The sequence below is a fragment of the Caloenas nicobarica genome, chromosome Z (genome assembly GCF_036013445.1).
Source record: "Caloenas nicobarica isolate bCalNic1 chromosome Z, bCalNic1.hap1, whole genome shotgun sequence".
Classification (NCBI taxonomy): Eukaryota; Metazoa; Chordata; class Aves; order Columbiformes; family Columbidae; genus Caloenas; species Caloenas nicobarica.
In genome coordinates this window covers 101,171,705-101,192,021 of record NC_088284.1, presented here as the reverse complement: position 1 = coordinate 101,192,021, position 20,317 = coordinate 101,171,705, and the positions used below count along the sequence as shown (strand labels likewise).

Sequence of the window (20,317 nt, the reverse complement as noted above, 5' to 3'; positions counted from 1 at the left end):
CCTGCAGCTGTTCTTGCTGCAGGAGCTGGCATCGCGAAGTGTAAAGCTGGGATGGTTGAGGGAGTTAATCTCCTGCCTCACTGTAATCTAATAGAAAGAAAAACATGCTTGTGGGGCTAGTCCATTTTACTGTGTAGCTTCAGCTGGTAATTAAAAAGAAACAGTTCAAAATTAAGCAGTAATATGAATAAAACCTCAAATGAAATACACCCAGGACGGGTTGCATTTTTCCATGGGTGGATGCTTAGTATATCATGAAACTGGGCTTTTTAAAAAAATATCTTGGGCCGAGTGCCTAAAACCGGGAGTTCCCCAAACCCCCCAGAGCTTTGCTTTTTTCTATGAGGGTGCCCCTTTCATTGCAGCTCACTCGTCACCAGGGCTGGCTGGGTACGTTCTGCTCAGGGCATGTTCCCACATTCCTCCTGTTACGGTGGAGACAAAAAAGTAAAATCGAAACCCCACATGGGCCTGGTAACAATTTTACTTGTGAGTCAAGAGCGCAAACATGGTGTCAGGTTCTTGGGAAGGACTTTACGTGCCCCCTTTGAAGGTGATGATCCTGAAGGTGAGGACAATGTGCCCATTTAAGGTGGAGGAAAGCGCGAGTAGCAGGATGTGACCTCCTCTCTGCCTGGATCAGGCAGCTGGCTGCTTTTAAGTGGAACAATGCAACCAAGCACGGTGATAATTTTGAGGTAAAGGCTGGGGAAGCGGGGAAATGGGTGGGAAGGAGCGATAGAAGAGGTGTTTTCAACCACAAGCTCCACAACTGGCGGATTTCCAAAAGATGGGAAGTGTTGTCTGAAAAAAGCTCACCCTCTGCTTACCTCATTTCTTACATTCTTTCCCAAAGTATCTGTTACCGGACACTTTTGGGGGGTGTTAAACTTATCTGGGATGACTGCTTTTGTTTCAGTGACACCTTTGGATTGATGTGCTACAGCCCCTGTGGCACTTCTCCTGGAGCTCTGCTCTTCTCAAACCTGCACACAAACTTCTACTGCCCACAAAACTCTTCAGTTACATGGAGGGATTCCCCTGACATGGAGGCAGCATTTGGGTTTCTGAATGTAGAGGTTTGCTTGTAAGTGGTGAGATACTCACAGGGCAGGAGTAACTGGTCAAGCCAGCCTTGCCTGGGGTGGTGGCACATGAAGGGACAGGACCAAGGAGCATGCAGGAGCTGGGCTTGCAGCCAAGCCCAGGGCATCACCATGTCCATTTTGTCCTGCTGGACCACTGCCTGCTTTGCCTGGCGGAGAAATGTCTCTGCCTTCCTCTACGCCTATGGGTTTCACATGGTCTGGGGGTGTTGCTTTAGACAGCCGTCACCTGGTGTCCCCCAGTCCGTCTCCTTTCTCTTATCGGAGTTGGGTCCATTCATGTCAGTCGAGCACCCCAGCCTTTTGTCCCTGTAAAGTTCTTTCCAATATCTTTTATTTGAAAACCGAATTAGTCTGTTTAAAGTCAAACCCAGCTGCTTATCCCTGGAAGAATTGTTTTTCCTCTGCCATAGATTAACTTGAAGGGGGTAAAGAAAGAAGTGGAAGGAAACAATTTACACCATCATGCCTGACTTAATTAAAAACTAATGTGGGAATTTTATGTTACTGGTGGGCATTTCATATGTAGTGTTTTGTTGTCTAGCAGGTTAACAGACCTTTAAGTCCCATAACCAAGTAGATGAGATGAGTTCCAGGGAAAAGCTGTTTTCTTCTGAACGACTCTTGGTTCAACTGTAAACAAGAAAAAAAGAATTTAAAAGTCTCTATTCAAGAGTGCAGTCTCATGCCAGGGGTATGCATTGATTTTACTGTCTGTTCACCTTTTTGTTGACAAGATCTAAGGCTGCAGTCTAGAACTATAACTGGTGGCACTTGGACCTGCAAGCCCTCGCTGCTGGGCAAGGAGTTGGTTACTGGAACTTGTTGCACTTCAAGCAGAAAAACACTTGCAGAATTGGACTGCTCAGAGCACAACTCTTTCATTGCAAATATTTAGCATTTTAGGTAGGTTTAGTCGTCAAAATTAATCTGCCGAACTCAGCACAACTGAGGAACTGGACCCGTGCAAAAGTATTGGATGCAAGTAAATCCTGCACACAAAATCCACAGAAGCCATACATTTAGGCTGCAAATTTAACAGAGGTAATTCTATACCTTCCAGTGTTTCAGTTTTGATTCAGCTGCAAATCCTTCGTCTCATTATTTCTCAATTTATTTGCCTAAGCTTGAATTTGGGCATTGACCAAAGCAGAGAGTTGTCCTGCACAGTTACTGCTCACCCTGTTACTGGCTGATGTCAAGCTGAGTTATTGGCAGAAGAGACCGTGCCGATGATGTGGTGAGGGCACTGAAACTAAAACATGCTTCCACCACAGTGTGGTGGCTCACAGGAGGGGAGGGGATGGAATTTCCATATCAGAGCTCTATTTGTCCCTTCCTTTTCTTCTAAATTAATCTGGATTCCATGTACTTAGAGAAAGTGACGCATTTCACTACATTTAGAAGAAAAGGTTTCAGGTCTTACCCTTCTTCCAATGGTGTTTATAGTACAGCTGCTGTTGACTTCACTTTACATATTTAAGACCTTGTTTTGGGGCGTTTTGACCTATTAAAAGTGGGTGTGGTATTTATAGTACATATACAGAATGATACAATGTTTCTAAAGTGCTGTCAAGATGGAAATTAACTGAGATGAGCCAGGAACTCGGTGGAGAATCAATGGTGAGGTAGGGTCAGCCCAGGGGATGCTTGAGAGCTGCTGTCAACCAGGAGAGCCCTTCTCTGCCTTGGGTTTTGGGGCCGACGGAATGGGGGTCCCATGCACATTGCAATGGTTTTTTGTTTATGAATTGTTTCTATTGTTTTCAAATGCCTTGATTGAATCAAACACAAAATAGCAAAAAAACCAAACCAAAACAAAACACAGATTTTGACTTCTTCAGTTGAAAGTTCATCATGGGAACGTTGCATGAAGAGAAGAGTCAGGATGCTGCAGTCAAGCTGCTAGAGGTCAACGTCAGCAGGAGCTTTGGGTGTGCAGGCTGAAGGCTGGAGCCCTGATCTCCTGCAGCTTTGCCAGCGTCTAGAAAACCAGCCTCAGTCCCAGCGCCGTGACTGCTCCGTCACCAGGCCGTGCCACGTGTCACTGTCGTGGCTAAGGCGGTAGGATCGGTAGTGGTTAGGGGTTTCTCCAAGCACCTCGGTCAGACTCAAACTGTTTTATTAAACTGGTTAATTGGCAGTTTGAAAGGGAAGGGGGAAAAGCGAGGTCCTTAGGTCTCCCTGGTCAGTGCCAAGCCGCAGACTGTTAACTACTCCTGCCTTTCAGAAGCAATAACTGTGGGTTTGGGGAACATATGGAACCAACTAGCCAAAAGGCTTTTATGAGGAGCTTTAACAGGGGGCACTGTTTTGTGAGCAGAAATTCCAGTGGATGAGTTAATAGTTTCACTTTCCTTAGCTGTCCCTTTATAGGAACAACAACAACAAAGTTGGGCGCGTTCCTCCCGTGGCCCCGGCTGTACAATGTGCCGATGCATCCAGGGTTTCGTTTGGACACTGGGGGACTCCGTTAGCAGATCCCTCAGGAGCTGTTTTTTCGGAGCCATTTCCTGGTGCTGACTGCATTAGGTGAGTTTCACAGCTCACTAATTCCTTGCAACAGCACAAGAGATTCAAAGAAAGGGGAAACCCGTCTTCTAGGAACCAATGGAATTGAACAGATTTGGGCAAACACTTTTATTGCTTTTTGTTAATCTGGAAAAATCAAGGACTTAGTTTTTTCTTAATTTTGTTGTTGTTTTCCCAAGCCACTGTTTTGAGCTGAAACTGTCTATTTTATTTTCTATTTGAATACAGAGAAGGATAACAACAAAAGAAGAACCCCTGAAGAACTGTATACCTCGATGTTTATGTTGCAGTTTGTTTAGAAGCAGGCAGGAGAGTTGGAATTTATTTTCTGGAGTTGCAATTAGGGTACTGACAGGATATAGTCACTCAAATGCTTCCAGTAATGCTTATTTAGTATTTGCATTGTGGTGGCATGTGTCCAAAAGAGAGAGCAAATGAAAACAATAGCCGCTTGCTCAAGAGCTGACATCATAGTATGAAACTTAAGTACTTGTTTTTGCGGTATTGTTATTAATCATGGTTCTATGCAAGGGTCATCCTGTAACTCCAGCTACTGGAGTCCCGTGAATGCAATGTTTGTACTTCAGCCTTAGTCAGTTTAGGACTGCAAAGTCATTTCTCCTCCATCACCCAACAGTGAAATTTGTCTGAGCATAAAAGTTTGGGCTGAGAGATTTCTCAGGGTTGCCTTTTGTTCTCAAGTCTCCTGTATAGCAAATGCTCCAGAGGAACACAAGTCTATTTCTCTTCAGCTTGACATAAAATTTGTTTCTTCTGTTGTAATTCCTGAATTTGTGATCTATTTTATTAGCAATATAATTCATAAGAAAGTTTGGGACTGCTCAAGGATTTTATCTGGCAAAAAGGTTTCCTTGTCTTATTTTAGAATGGCCTCTCAGATGCCTCCATGAAGCTGTTCTTCCATTGTAGCACAATTTGGGTCCTGAGTCAGACAAATTGAAGAGGTGGCCCTGGTAACCCTTCCAGTTGGTTAGAAATCCATAGCATTGCCTGCTAGACAAGGTGATAGGCACAGAGTCAAGCACCACCAGAGTTTGTCAGGAATTGGTTCTGACAAAGCATGTGAGCATTCAGGATGATCAAACAAAGTCGACTCACCTATACAAAAGTATTAAAAATGTAGAGATGAAAGGATACAGCTAACTCTGAATCCTTGAGCTGGTGTTCAGTGATGATCGTGGCAAAGACTCCATGTACTGAGTGACATCTCCTAGAAAAGCAGGCATCTTATTTCTTCTTTCATGCCATTCAGGACCTTATGACCAAAAGACCTTACAAGCAGCTGACATAAAGGGAGGGGAGAAATCCTGTTTGAGAGTCAAGGCAATCAGTAAAGCCGTTAGCTATGGTCTTCACTGGGCTCATGTGGTCTCTAATCGAGGCTACATGGGTGGCAAAGGCTGGTCTCTGCAGATTTGGTTGCAGCTGAAGTGCCCAAGACCACAGATGCAAAAGAGCAAAGGTCAAAGGCAGCAGCACAGACACTGTTGGGTGATGGTGAGAACAGTTGGCATGAACATAAGAAATGGCACAGTCTTGTTCACTAAGAAATTAAACTTGCGGCTTCTGTACCCACTCTCTCAGGCAGTAAACCAGGACCCATAGGTCTGCCCTAGGGGCTGAGCTGGTGTCTCCAAACACCCAAATAAAATCTGTGTGTTGGGTTGCTGCTTTGCACAGGAGAATGATACCACTTGGATAAAAAGGCTTCCTTCTGGCAAGGTGAAAATCCTTTTCTGTTGTCCATGGTTGATCAGTTGCCAATTGAGGCCAGAGAAAGAAAGAGAGAAAGCCATGCAAAAATGCTTTCAAAGCATGCCGATGTGAGGACCATAAATTGCGTGAATAAAAATGCACTTTCCCAGAGCTGAAGTCATAACTTTCCATCACTTCCCAGAACAAATACTGTCTGCTATATTTATTAGGTGGGACTGTGTATAGGCAGTCACTCTAAGTGTGTTTATTTTGAAGTCATCAGTTGTTCAGTAATCTCAGGCACCTCGGGGAGATTTAGCTCAGATAGGGGTTTAGGCTGGAGGTCATGGGGTCACTGATATTAAGATAGAGGGAAGGGAAGGAAACAGCGTTGTTTTTGTGGCATTATCAGAACAGTAAGGAAAAATAAATTCAGGTTTTAAGACGGCTTTAACTTGACTCTGAAGGAAATGGTCTACAAATCCAGCCAACGAGCAGGTGGCTACAACAAGACCCTGCTTCTCTTTACGTTTGTTTTGAAGCGCCTGACCAAAAACCATGGTGGTTATGGCTTGATTAAGCAAGACTTCTCTAGAAATCTGTTTAAGTGGTTACAGTTTTCCCTTTAGCAGATTCAAGTGTTTCAGCTTCTAATTTTAACTTCCCTCCTAAAATAAGATCTCTTGAGTTGCTGTTTGGGCCGCAGTTTGAACCCAGCGATGAGCTCCCACGCAGTGGTGGCAGTTTGGCTGGTGACCAGCATCACCTCCAGGTCCCAAAGCTGCTCAGGGGCAGAAAGCAGGGACATGAGCATCCTGGTGCTATGAAATCAGGGGCCTGGGGGTCCAGCTGCTGTTGTAAACTACAGATAACTCATTCCCTCTCATAGAATCTTTGGTGTCTTATAAGAAGTGAACTTGCACTGGGGGCTTTTCTGTGGCCTGGCACTCGTATTCAAGTAACGTATAGACAATTTTCTTTAGGACCTCTAACCCTCTGCAAATGAGACTGAAATCAGCAAATAGGTTCCAAATATGTTATTATGAGTCAGGCAGACAGACCCAGAGCATTAATGCACAGGACTGGTTTCCCCAGGAAGCCAGAATAACAACAACCCACCCCCCCAAAAAAGGCATTGGGACTAAAAGTAAGGATTTGTTATATTTATGGTAAAACACACTGTCTTATCCTCAGGGTTTGTTGGTGGTTTGTATATGTGTGTGCCTGTATGTATACATATTTTTGTATATAAAAATCCAGCAACATCCATTGTTTAAAAAATAAAAACTGAGAAGGATTTTACTAAAAGCATTTTGGGAAAACCTCTGCTCTCAGTTTTCCTGTCAACCTTTTTCTAAGCTTTTATTTTTATTAGCCAAAATGTTTAGAATCCCCAGGAAATCCTGGGATGAACCATTTCCTCTTCGAGCTGTAGCCCTTAGGGGGAAAAAGAAAAAGCTCAGATCCTTTCAAAGGTTTGAAATTTTTCAAACTGTATTTTTTGCAGATTTTTTAAATTAGAGAAAAAATGAATTAGGAAGATGCTTAACTTCATCCTGTGGTCCTGTGGTTCTCTTTGTAGAAAAGCCTGAAGAGACCCTTAGATCTAGGCAAGGAAATCTTTTAGGCTCAGATCTTAATGAGGAACCGATTGCTGAATTGAGGTACAACAGGTTCAGTTGAAAGACCATCTTTATACTTTTTAAAAGTAAATTAAAAAATAACATTTGCTTTTCCTCAACCACTTTGTGTATACTAGTTAGCATGTCACAGCTTTGTATTAAGAGGCTGTTAATGCCCTGGAGATACGTTTTGCTTTATTATTGTAATAATTATTATTATCATTATAATCATTATTATTATTATCATTATTATTATCTCGGATCGCATTTATTTGATACCTGAGGTTTTGCAGGAGTGAATCCATTTTACTGTTTCCTTTCCTTCCAATAAACTTCAATGGGAATCATAATTTTGAACTATTAAGAACTTCCGTCCTGCAAATACATATGTACATTGTTAAACTCCTCTGGGGTTCACTCCTTAAAGTGGGCTCAGTTGCTTAAAGTTAAGAAGCCAAGTAAGTAAGAATATGGGTCACAGGCTGCGGCTCAACTGGGCGAGCTGGAGCTCAGCCCGAGTTAGTTTACCCAGGTTTTGAGATGATGGTTATTCCTTGGAATGGATAGGGCACTGCTGTTATAAATGAGAGAAGCTGAAAATGTGGTGAAACACAAGGCTGAGGGATGCAGGAGTCTTTCCGTGAAAAATGGCACATCAATATAATTTTTCAGAACTCCGAATTTGCAGTCACTTCGTATCACTTTATTTTAGGAAAAATATTTTGGCTTATTTATATAATTTGTGACAAACTCTCTTAACTGACGTTCTTCTGATTTATTCATCTGCTTTTTATCAAGTTTCTTTGGAAGGTTCTTAGAAGGCGGAATATGAAAAGCCCAGACTTAGTGATTCAGTAACTGGTATAAATTACTCCCACAATCTATCACAAATATAAAAAGATTTGTGGTAATTAATGTGAAATTTGCTAGCCTTTTCGTAATACAAGGAAATAAATATAATCTTTAAGGACTTTTTTTTGTTTTGTTACCTAAATTACATAGTAAATAGTGCTTCTGCTTTGTTGGTATTTTCAAGTTTGGAATGGGGACATTCTGCTAGTCTGCTGGGACAGTGTTACAATTCAGTATCTCTGTCTACTTTGCAAAGGAGTGGGTGAAGGGGAAAACACTAAAGGAGGAAGACTAATAATGAATTTCCTAACATTTCTGCTACTAGAAGCATGCAGAAAGTCCTAATACTACAACTGTAACTTCAGAAGTTTGGAAGATTTCTATTTTTATCAAAAACCTCTGAGTTTGGGCTTTGGATTTAAGCTGGTGGTCAGAGAGGCAATAAAAGCTTCCTAATTTAAGGACCTTTTTCTTTTAAGTGTCTCTCATGTAGCTGACTAGTCAGCAAAGATAACCTAAAAGTCCTCAAACCATGATGTCTAGGCAATATGTGTATGTGTTGTGAAGTTATACTTTACGAGGAATATTAAAGGTCTTACAACAAGGTCTTCTACTAGTAGAGGACACTGCATCTGATCCACTTTTCAGCTGCGAGTGCCTTAAGACCAGCCAGGATGGGTCAATTGACTTCAGGTGCAAGAGAGTTTTTCAAAGTTTTGCCTTTTAGTCTTTGATCCCTAATGTCTTTAACTCCTCCGTGTTCTACCTGTCTGTGTTTCTACAGGTGCTGTTTGCTCTAAACCAAACTCTGCTCCAACATGAAAGCCTCCGAGCAGGGAGCTTGCAGGCCCCGTACACCACTGAAGATCTCATCAAGCATTATAACTGTGGAGACCTGAATGCTGTCATATTCAACCATGACACTTCTCAGGTAAGCAAAAGTGTTGCAGATGGGCCAACTAATTGAGAAAAATCTGCTGCTTTAATAGTGATGTCCCCTACAGAGCCAGGAACCGTCTCCTACCAAAACCCTAATCTAAAATTTCTACACTGGATATAATAATCTGTATTCATTAAAATTGAGGTGGGTTGAGGTACAGAGAGATTAAGAACCTGGCATAAAGTTTATCAGGTGCCTATAGCACAGCAATAAGTAAGGCTTCAGTCTCAGAGTCATCACTTTATACTCCATCTCCTCTTTCCCCTCTTCTTTTTGATGCCCTGTGTTTTCTTCCCACACGTATCTCATTTGCCTGGTGAGAGAGTGAGGTTTCCTTGGTATTTTTGGAGCTCTGGGGAAGGGACTGCCTGGAAAACTTTCCTAGGAATGTACCCGAAAAATAGTTAATTATGGATTTTTTTTTTTTTTTTTTTTTTTGGGCGGGGGGGTGGGGGCAGGACAGGGGCTGTTGAATGTAGTCCCCTCATTAAGAGGGGAAAAACATCTTTGTAATATTTGAGCTTATATATGAAGAGGAAGTGAACCTTATGTAAATACTCTATAAAGTAAATAACTTCTCAAACATGTCATAATTCAATAATTTTTGTATGTGTCTCAGGCAGCCCTTCAGTCTCTGTTTATCTTAGTTATCCAATGCTATTAAAACTCTCAATGGAGCAGAAATCTGCTTTCCAGACCAGTTTGATAGTTCATGGCAAACTCTGAGATTCTCATTTAATACGTAGGTTCCTCTTTCTCCTTTCCTGTTAATTCTATGGAAACTTGGTTTTTGGATGTCATCTCCTACCTCTCCTTTTTTGATAAATGTTCCCAGGTTCCTGTCTCAGGTGCAGTGACTTACTTGGAGGGGACCTGTGTAAACTTTGGCAGCCACAATGTTATATATGCTTTGCCAGTGAAAGTCTATTGAATCATGATACGCGTTTACCATTAGCAAGCGCAAATCAAGGATATGTGACTTCAAGAGAGAACTGAGAGAGAGGGTAAGCTCAGTCTGGTGATTGAGGCAGAGGTCTCTGAGATGTCTTATCTTGCCATCACTATCTTGAGTTGTACAGTGCTCTGTGGGTCATTTGTTTCACAGAATCACAGAATGGTTGGGGTTGGAAGAGACCTCTGGAGATCATCTCGTCCAACCCACCTGCTAAAGCAGGTTCACCTGGAGTAGATCACACAGCAATGCAGCTGGGAACATGAGGATGGCCCCAACCTGGCTGTAAGGTGACAGAGTCTCCCAGCCACACTCCACGACATGGGTGTTTTCCCAGAGGTCTTCTGTGCCCCTCTGAGAAGTTCCAGGTAGAAATGTTGAAGACACCCAGCAGAAGCTGCAGCTGCTCTTCCATGTCACCCATCACAGAACTAGCCTGTCCCTTGACAGGAGCAGAAAGACATCAGTTTGGACAAACAGAGGTCCTTAAATTCTCGACAAATGGTCATGTCTCCTCTTTTTCCCAATCTGGTTAACATTGTCAAGTAGTAGAAAGAGTGGCAGATGGCGATGAATGGAATAAAACCCTTTTGCTGTCCCAGTTAATTCAGTCCTAGACAGTGAAGCATTGTTTTAGTGTGACTAAGCAGGACATAACAGGGCGGTTAATGTGGCAGTGCTGAAACAGAAGTCTGTGTAGTACCAAAGCTGCCAGAACTGTTCATTCTGGGCAGCCTTGCACTGAAAAGGGAGAAAGCAACTCAGGTAGGATTATATCTCTAAGGACAGGGTGTGTGAGTTGGAGAAGGTAGGGAGCTCATGATTTTAGAGGATCCTGGAGAAGTCAGTGGTTGTAACTATTCCTACAACGTCAAGGCACAGCACACGAGATAAAGTCATAATGATTATGTAGAAATAACTCTTGCAAGGTGTGGGGGTGTATTTGGCATAGATGCAAAGAAAGGACTACTAGTAGTAAAATCATCAAGACAGTCCTGGCATCTGAATGTCTCAAGTCATCTTTTAATCTCTATCAGGGTAGTTTCTCCAGCAATAACGCCTTTGTCCCCAAGACAAGTCGTGGCCATTCACACTGGTTGCATTGACTCTCAGACATCTGTGATTTGTTGACACAACATCCTGTAACAGACCTGTGGGTTAGACTTGAGAGGAACAGATTGCTGTAAAAACTTCTTTATCCCTGCAAATTCTTGGATCAAATGTGAGTTTAAAAACAGTGTTAAAGAAAGAAGAAAGAAGCCAACAACCAGTCAGAGTTCAAGCACTGGTGTTAGTCATGGTCCCAGAGTGCACACAGTTGATAGAGTTTATAACACTTAGAGGCCATGGAAAATTAAAATCCCTGTATGTATACTAGTCCCTGCAGAACTCTAAATGTTGTGAAGTATTTTCCTCTCACAGTTTGTTGTTTTTAATTTGGGTAAAGAGGTTTTTTGTTTCGTAGTGTTTCTATAAACCAGCTTCATACCATTTATTTTTAATTGCAAGTAGAACAAAATAGAAAATTAAAACCTAAAAAAAACTCCCTATTCAAGTCAACTTTTGCCAGTTGTAGCAATTCCAGGGTTTATTCTATGTATTTTTTTTGCAAGGATGATAGACTCTGCCATAGAGAGTCTTTGCCATTTGGTTACCCAATTAGATTAGCCTGGCTTAAATATTACACAGGAAGCATCCCCCATGGGATCTTTTTCTTGAGACATTAAATGTAGGCACAGGAATTTATCATGGGCTGGGAGTGAATTGCAGGTCTCGTCAGGTGACAACAAATGATAGGCCTACAAGTGCAGAAAAACTATAAATGTATCAAGTGAGATGTATCATCACCTAAACTTCAGGATGGGTACCTATGCCAATCTTGGGAGACAAGAGTGTCACACTCTTTTTAGGTATGCTGACTCTTCCATGATGTCCAACTGCTGTCATAGGACTTCAGAGGTCTGGTAAGTCCTTGCAGCTAGAACCATTAATGTGATTTTGAAATATCACATAAGAAGGAGCAAATGATCAGGAATGGAGTTGTAAGATTTAACACCTACGTGAATGATGGAGGCCAAGAATTCAGCTCCATCCCGCAGGGGCATGGAGACATGCAGAAAGCTGTGACCCTCGCTCTTCGAGGATACTTTTGGGGGCGTGTTTAAAAGGTTACTAGTGCCTGCTTGTCCCTTGGAGGTTAGCGGGAGCTGCAGAACCTGTCCATCAGTTGCCTCAGTTCAGAGCCATTGGTTTAGGTCATTGTAATGAACTGAGAGGTAGCTGAGACAGAGCTGGTGGTGGTGGGGAGTATATATTCAGGTGCGGTAACTTCCTAAATTCCTCTAGCATGAGTCTTGGGAGACAGAGCATCTTCAGTATCCATCTGCAAGATGCTGAGATGCCTTTAGAGCAAAATTCATCCTGGAGCAGAAAGAAGGACCAGAAGTGGAAATACTAATACTGTTGGCTTGAGGTTTTATGGATGAGTTTCTTGAGCCCCTCCAGCATCTATAGTATAACTTACTAGAATGATGTCAACCTTACCTTGAGTTGCCTCTGCAGTTCAAAATCCAATGGATTCATGCTGAAACACAGTGGTTGGGCAGTGGGTATTGCCTTCTGAAAAGCATATGATGGTCCTGGTAACATGACAGTAGATACCTATATGCAAACACCATGTCAATAGTCAGCCTCCCTAAACTAAAGAAGAAAAGGTTTTAGTGCATCACTTCACAATGCACTTGGTGTTCATAAGTCACCAGGTTGTGTTTTATACTCCTTTAAAAATGTTATCATCCTGCATTTAAACCTGTTGTTTGAGATTTAAGGGTCCTGATAATTCTAATTACATCATTAACTTGCCCCGTTCTCATTCTGGATAAAATACAACTGGGTTTCTGGCTCACTTCTCAAATCAATGAAAACTATCTGTGGAATGCTCCAGCTTCAATAACTGCAGAAACACACAGCTGAGACCATTAGGTAGAGTGTTGAATGACAAGCAGACCTAATTTGTCCAAGGAATGGAGTTTTATCTAGGGCAAAGGGAGATAAATCCATAAGCTGAAGGCACAGCTATTGTAACACAACGCTTTGGAAGCATCTTATCATTTTTCAGCTGTAACAAAGTGCAGGCGAACTGGCACAGCCTCTCGTCCTTCCAGGGAAAATTATTATCGGCTTTCCAGTGAACCGAGTGCAAGGTTGTCCCAGGCGCTAACGGAGCCGGTCCCATGAGCTCCTCGTTCTGGGTCCAGGCAAAGGGTCAGCCACACATCCAGGAGTGTTTGTTAAAATGACATTGATGGCAGTCCCAGTGCTGCCTGGTGTTCAGTGATGTGTGTGCTCAGAGCTGCTTGTGCCCCAAGAGTAAGTCTCCCACCTCCTCTCTTTGGGCTGTGGCACAAGGTGCTGCTGGAGAGATGTTACCTTCCCAACCTGCGGTGGTGGGATCATACGTACTTTCCACTTGCACCTGAGTTACAACTTTGCGTCTTGGTATATTGTGAGCATTTGGAAGTAAAAAAAAAAAAAAAAAAAAACCCTCAACAAAAAAACAGAAGCGCAGCCAAAACTTTCTGAGTCTAATTTTTGTATTATGTCAGAACAGGATTCAAGATTGGAGCAATATTACATTTTGGCTTACGTATTTCAGAAAATTGGTTACAGATCCAGATTGTGAGAGTTAAGTCTATTTGTTGATGACAGTGCTGGGGAAAACACCGCAGAGATTATTTTCTTTATTGATAATCTGGAACATGCCCAGATAATTTTTATGCTACAGGTTTTGAAAATAGGGTCTTGCTTGAAAATTCTAATTATGTGTTTGCGTTTAGAGTTGTCTTACGTTGGAAGTTCCTTCCTTCCTCTTTCCAATTTCCATGGAGAAAGCAATGGGAGAGAAAGTTGGAGAAAAATTGGAACAAGACATTTAAAGGCAAAGATCTTTCCTTTGAAAGACTGCTGTGTTATTAGAAAAGGAACATATTCACCTACAGAAAAGGGCTGATTTACATTAAAAACATTTAAGGATTGTTGACTACCTGTATTTATTAGTAAGGGAATAAACTATAAAAGAGTATGAAAGAGTGATTGGGAAAAACATTTGGAGTTCAAGGTAGTAGCATGCTGTTTTCTATGCATTGCTCTATGTTTGCTGTAAAGCATATTTACTATCCCTTCTTTTTAAAGAGCTGCTTTATGAAGTGTTTCTTGGAGAGACTTGTTCAAGAGAATTGAGAAAGACTTGCTGTTTTTTTAAACAATATCTTGTGGACTGAATGTATAAAATGCTTTTTCTCCCTTTGTGTTTTATCCAGAAGATGTATTTGTCACCTCATTAAGACCGGGGGGGGGAAAGAGACAAGAGGGCAATTTGGTTGTCTTGGCTGACTTGGCAGGTTTAGTATCAGCCATTATCCGAGAAGACCGTGTTCTTCGGTACTGCTTGACACAACATTTCTTGGTCTGGCACTATTATTGTACACCATGTGAACACCACAGATAAGGTTCTCCAGTGTAAATTGGTTGTGCTCTCTGATGGCGACTTCAGACTTGGAGCTTCTCTCCTCTGGGAGTGATGATTGCTGATAAACCTAGAGTCAAGACTTGCACATTTCCACCAGCTTAGATGCATTTCAAGGATAACTTGATTTGCCTCTACTTCATTGATTTAATCTGAATTATTCCCTCCTTTTCTCCTAATTAGTCCCTGTTCCATTTCAAAATGCTTTCTTGGAGATGTTCTGCATCTTTACCTCCTATACTAGACCTTTCAAACTATCCCACCTTACAAAATAATTAAAGCTAGTTTAAAAGTAGTCATCTAATTTGTGCCAGATGCCAGCATGGCCTGGGCTGGTTGGACTGGGAGTAGCCTGGAGTCTTGGTAGGGCTGGACAGACGGACAGGGCTGTCCTACCGCACAGGACATCCCTGTGGTGTCAGCTCCGGAGGTATCGTGTCCAGTCCAGCTGCTCTTGTGTTATTACCAGATTCCCTTCTAGCCTGCTCTTTGCTCCTTGCTAAGTTGTGTGATATTTTGCAAACCATGCCTTTCAGATCACACTTGCCTTGAGTTAAAATCACATTGCAAACTTCACGTAAACATTCAGGCTTTCTGTAGTGTCTTACTAAACAGGGGTGGGAAGAAACTCACTGAAGAGCCCTGTGCAATGTATATTCAAAACAACCAAACCCGAGTTTGTACCCACTACTGACCAGCTGTTCTCCCACTGTGTAACAGAAAGCAAAATGAAAAATACCTTTGGAAAAAGAATTGCAATACTTTAATAAACCAACCCCAAAACCAAACCTTCTGGCCCCAGTTTTTCACTTTATTGCCCCGCTTTGCCCTTTGATCAGTATCTTTACTTGGGTGTCATGGCAATATAATAGGTGATGGTTTTAGTGTCAGAACAGAAAAAAAAAATAATATTGTTTGTCAAAGGAAACAAAGCATTTGGAAGGGAAATAGAAAAACTTGAACTTTTCCATATGTTTGCAAGCTCATGAAAGCCAGCCTCAAAAAATCGCAATGTTACAGGGGCTTTAAATGGGGCAGGAGTATCATTAGGTAGTTAAGATTCACCCTCCCCACTGAAACCCAAACCTTTATTTGCATACACTGCAGGCTTGTCATCCTTATTCAATTAATGAACAGGTCCCTGTAATCTAGTCCTAAATATACACTGCATAGTTGGGTGAAGCTTGCAGAAGTGGGACTGGGATCATTGTTCTGGCTGTGTTTTGTTAAGACTTCTTTAATCAAAACATTCAGATAGAGAGGCCGGCTGCATATTTTGGCATCGCTACCAAGGGGAGCAGGGACAGGGTTGGGGTGGGGAGGGAGGCCTTGGAGGAGGGGTTGGGGTTGCTTGCTTTTTATTTTTTTTTTCCCCCCTAAGTGCTTGGAAAGCAACTGTTTAACTGGTGTAGAAACACAAATAGAAAACATACATGACTTCTCAGGGATTTGTTGAAAGCCTTTTTTTTTTTTTTTTAACAGGGATAAAAGTATCATCCTCCAAGCTGTTTGTGAGATGCACGACCCATCCCTGTGCCCTTTCTGCATATTTTTTTTTCCCCCCTTTATTTTTTTTTTAAAACACATTTTCCTTCTGCCCAAATGTATGGGAGGAGAAGGTAAAACCAGGCAGGGCACACTGTTGTCGTCTGGCCGGGTGCCACCTGGGAGGACAGCGATGTCAGGGTGGTTTGGGGGCTCACAGGAGGGGTCTCCGTGCAGATGCGGTGGGGGGTGATGCTGCAGGGACATGGGCGTGCGAGTGCTCCGCGGGCTGAGCCCACCTTGCCTGCAGGCAAGTTTACACTCAAGCCAGCAATGATTCCTACAGCTTTTGTGTCACCTGCAGAGGTGTTTTTTAAAAGCATCATACACTATCCATAGAGACTTCTCGAGCTTTCGGCTTACCTTCCTCACTTTCCATCTCCTCCTATACTTGTAGTTTTCCTCTATTTATAACTTCAGATGCTCCAGTTGCTCACAGAGCTGAGCTAGCTAACTTGAACTTCAATTTCAAAGACCTCTGTTTTCACACTCAAGCTGCCATGCCATGCTGAGCAGTACCCAAACTAGCTTTACATCAGGTAGGCCAATTACAGAAAGCTTGCTGGCGTGAACTGCAATGTACCTGCAACGTATATGGACCCTGAGCAGTGGTGTGTGTGGGCAAGGATTCACTCACAGCCAGAAGTGGCTCCCCAGAGCCGGTACCAAGAAATGTTCTTGCTCTTACACTGGCTTTCCTTGTTCTCTTGGATTTTCTTTCCTCTCTCAATTCCCTTCAAGCAAAAAGCATTTTTGCCCCCCCCCCCTTTTGTTTCCCCCTCCAGCCTCATCCAGATATTTTTTGTGGGTTTCTGGTGCCCTGCAATATTGGGTTTGTGAGAGGAGACTCTTCCTCCTCATCCTGCCATTGCTGTTCCAGGGAAAAGGGTACAAGCTGCTGGGGCTCCTGGCCTTGTGCCTCTGTCCTCTGAGGCAGCAGATGAAGGAAAGAACGTGCTGGAAAAGAGCAGAGCTGTTCTCGCTGGTGTGGGGCTGTGAGACACCCCGACCTCAGCCGCTGCCCCAGAAGCCTGAACATCCCCTGCGGGATGGGAACAGGGACCTTATCAGTGCAGTGCAGCCCGGCGAAAGGAGTCCTCAGCCTTTAGCTCAGAGAAGATTACACATGCCTGAGTGGTGCAGAAACGCTGGGAACTGCAGCAACATATCCCAGTTGCAGTGAATCAGAGCCAGAAAATAGTTCAGGGTTCACTAAGCCCCCCTCCATTAGGCGCCTGGTTCGCACGACCATACTTTCCAACGAGGGAGAGCTGGCTGTCCCTTTGCCTTGCAGTTTTTCAGGGATGTTCCCTGCTTTTGGAGGTTTGGGACACTACAGACTCCTGCTAAGCCGAGGGACGTGGTGGAAAATCCATTCCTGCTGTGGAAATGCTGAGTTGGTCCAAACCCCACCAGCTCTTCCCAAAAGGCTCCGTGGTGGGGTTGGCTGTGGCCTGGCAGCGTGGCTGGTGGGTGAGTGTGGGTGGGAGAAGTGTGGCTGGTTTTTTGATGTGCACTCAAAACTTGGAAGCTTCCAGCTGCAGCAAGAGTTGTCCCTGGGGAACTGCTCTCCTTTCCGCAAAGGGATAGGAACAAAACTGGATGAGCACTGACTGGGGTTAAGTTTAACCTTTCGGTGACTTCAAATCAGTCTGAGTCTGTAGCAGAGTTTGGTGTCAGGATATGCTTCTAATAAACCATATTAGCAGCCAAAAATCCACGAAATTGAAGTACCTATCCTGACCACAACCTCCAAAATGTGCTGGATGTACCTGTAATGTATTCTAGAGTCCCATCTTGGATAGATGTTTGCTCTGGGAAAAGGAAAGGAGTGTTGGAACTGACTTACTGTGAAGATCAAAGACTCCTTTTACAGTCCACTCAGGCTTCTAATATATTATTTTAAATGTTGGTGCTGAAAGCAATAAAGGGTTAATCACAGCATTCTTGACACCATTTGGCAGAAATCCTTCCTGGTTTCCCTTTTCCATAACAAGCTGGAAGCTCGTCTTCTTGGCAGCTGCCAACTTTGGGCTAAATCAGATTGTGCAGATACCTCCTCGTTGGCCAATGAAGGTCTCCATCAGGGTGGAAACTCAGGAGCACTGGAGGAAAACCAGCTGACTTGGCAGCAGCATTTGTCTCTTCAGCAGCCACCTCCTCCTCCACCAGGAGACACTTGGTCTCGCAGCCCGTTCACTTTGCGCTGTTTGAATCCTCCATATCAGAGCCTGCAGAAAGTGGATATTGCTCTCCCAGATGCCAGAAGGGCCCATAAATCAGAGGGAGACAGGTGTTTTCCAAGTCCAGGGCAGTATATTTTGCAGCACAGCAGTAAAATCCACAATGCCCTGTCAAGGCTGGTTAACAGGAGGGTATCCTCCCTTCATAAACGAATGATAACTCCAGCTCAGATGTCACCCTCTGACCCAAGAAGGGCTGGTGTGAATTTAGGGCTGTTGAATTTGTCGGAGGCGGCGGCAGGTTTCAGGATGCTGCTTTGGCTCCCTGGCAGCCCTCATGAGCCGTGCTGTCAGCTCTTGAGATCCTTATCTTGTATAGTACTGTCGACCGTATAAAAGTTCCTGACCTGTGTGGTACAGGCAAAATCCTTCAAAGCATGATCCCTCACTTGTCTTCTGGCCTCTGCCCACATAAAGCTCATAAACTAGAAGACTAATAAAGAAAATCCAACCTTTATCATGCTTTAAAAAGAATAAATGCAGTCAGCATGGTCTGGGAACAACTCCCTGCTAGCAACTGGAGATAAGGATTAGCAGAATGAAGGCTTAGCTTTTCTGCCAGAAGATGGATGGTTTTTTATGTAGATGTTGGACTGGAACTCAGGAAGTCGATGGTCATAGACATGAGCCTTGCCATAGACATCCCTGGGTGTGCCTCCTCCTGTTTTCTCTGTTTAGCCTGTGGGCACCCTGGGGAGAGAGGGAAACATAAGGTGTCGTTAAGAGATTCCCCTGCAAGGACTAGTGATGATGCTGGACCTGTGGCAGACTGCAGTTCGAACGTTGCACAGGAGGTGAGGCCGGAAAGCCATTAGTTATCTGATGGGGGGAGACAGGAGTCTGAGAAGACAAGAGGGTTGACCAAGACAAAGGAACATAATGGCAGGAAAGGTTTTTAGATTCACTGTATTTTCCGTGGCAGGGGTTGGCTTCCCATTTCCCTGTCTCAGCTTCCTCTTCTCCACCTATAAATAGACTTATGGATGAAGACCACATCTGCTTGCACACAGGCAAGAAAGCTTTGCCACATGCCCCTTTATTCTGATCTTGATAGTATTAGTTTTTCATTGACATAATCTTACAATTTGAATGCACATTTCAGAAATAGGCTAGCACCACTGGAACAAAACGAGGCTAAAAAAGGGTATTAGAGGATTGGGAAATGTGGTGTATAGGTGCAGAAATGATAACATTGTTCTTCCACATCTGATTGTGATTTGATGCTGGACTGAATCTAGAACAGTTCCACTGTAGCAAATAGATCCAAAGCAGGAAAAAAAATGCTAACCAAAGTTGATGTTGCTTATATGTGTCCAATAAAATTATTTGCAGATAGATCTTCACAACTTTGGCAATGTGCCTCTGCCCAGAAAATTTGTCCAAATATTAAAAAACAGTAAATAAGAAAATGTACTTAAATGTAGTCCAGTGTTTATGAATTTTCAGCTGAAGTTTGGCAGTAAGCCCTAAATGTGATAAAAGACTTTGCACCAATATATTTTGCTTTTATCTATTTTTTTTTGCATTTTGTTCTCTCTGTCTATGTAGACAAAGCTAGCAGCATAGCACAGACCTTGAGATATGGCTGATGTGTTTTTCTAAGCTAAAGTGTATTGTTAGCTCTTATGCTAATGATGGAAGCAGAATCCCAACCTCCTTCCTCAAAGTATTTGTGGGAAGAGAGGTTACCGCTGAGCATTGTCTTGGACTTCGGGTCTTCCTTTGGGTCCCTCAGCAGCTAGATTCAGCCAGCGCCTTGTGTCTAACATCTGTTCTCAAATCGGAAAGTCTTGCTGTCCCCATTTTACAGATGGACTTTTGAGAGACAGGAGGAATAAAGCCAAATGCTTCAAAGATACTTAGTGGAGGTTAAGTGCTGAGTTCCCTTTGAAGGTCTAAACCCAAATGACAAGCTTGTGATCATGCAAGAGATTTGTATCGCCCATGGGAACAGAACCATTTTTTTGGGGTAGTGTCATAACCACTCCACAATCCTCCTTCTTTCTTCTTCCCTAAAACTCCCACTGACTTCAAAGGTGAAGAATTATGGCCCACATCCCACAGCACTGTAAGCTTGGATGTGTGTGCAGAGCTTTACCCACACATATATTCCATCAGGGATACTGACTCAAAATTACACAGGCAGTGTGGAGGGGAAGAAATTTCTGCAAGACTGGGACTCATATTCTCTTCCTTTAACCTCAAAAGCTCAACTAAGAAATGCAGGGTGTACCTAATGACTGAGTTTGGGGTCCAGCTATACTGTCCATAGGAGAGCTGTAAC

The 20,317-nt window shown here is 43.1% G+C and overlaps 1 protein-coding gene across 1 annotated transcript in view; it reads left to right on the top strand.

Annotated features, from left to right (window-relative positions):
* TRABD2B (TraB domain containing 2B) overlaps nt 1-20,317 on the top strand; it is a 277,943-nt gene that overhangs the window by 143,323 nt on the left and 114,303 nt on the right. Inside the window, exon 3 of the mRNA XM_065656878.1 lies at nt 8,613-8,759. Within this exon, the coding sequence (XP_065512950.1) occupies nt 8,613-8,759 (147 nt within the window). The remainder of the gene's footprint in view (nt 1-8,612; nt 8,760-20,317) is intronic.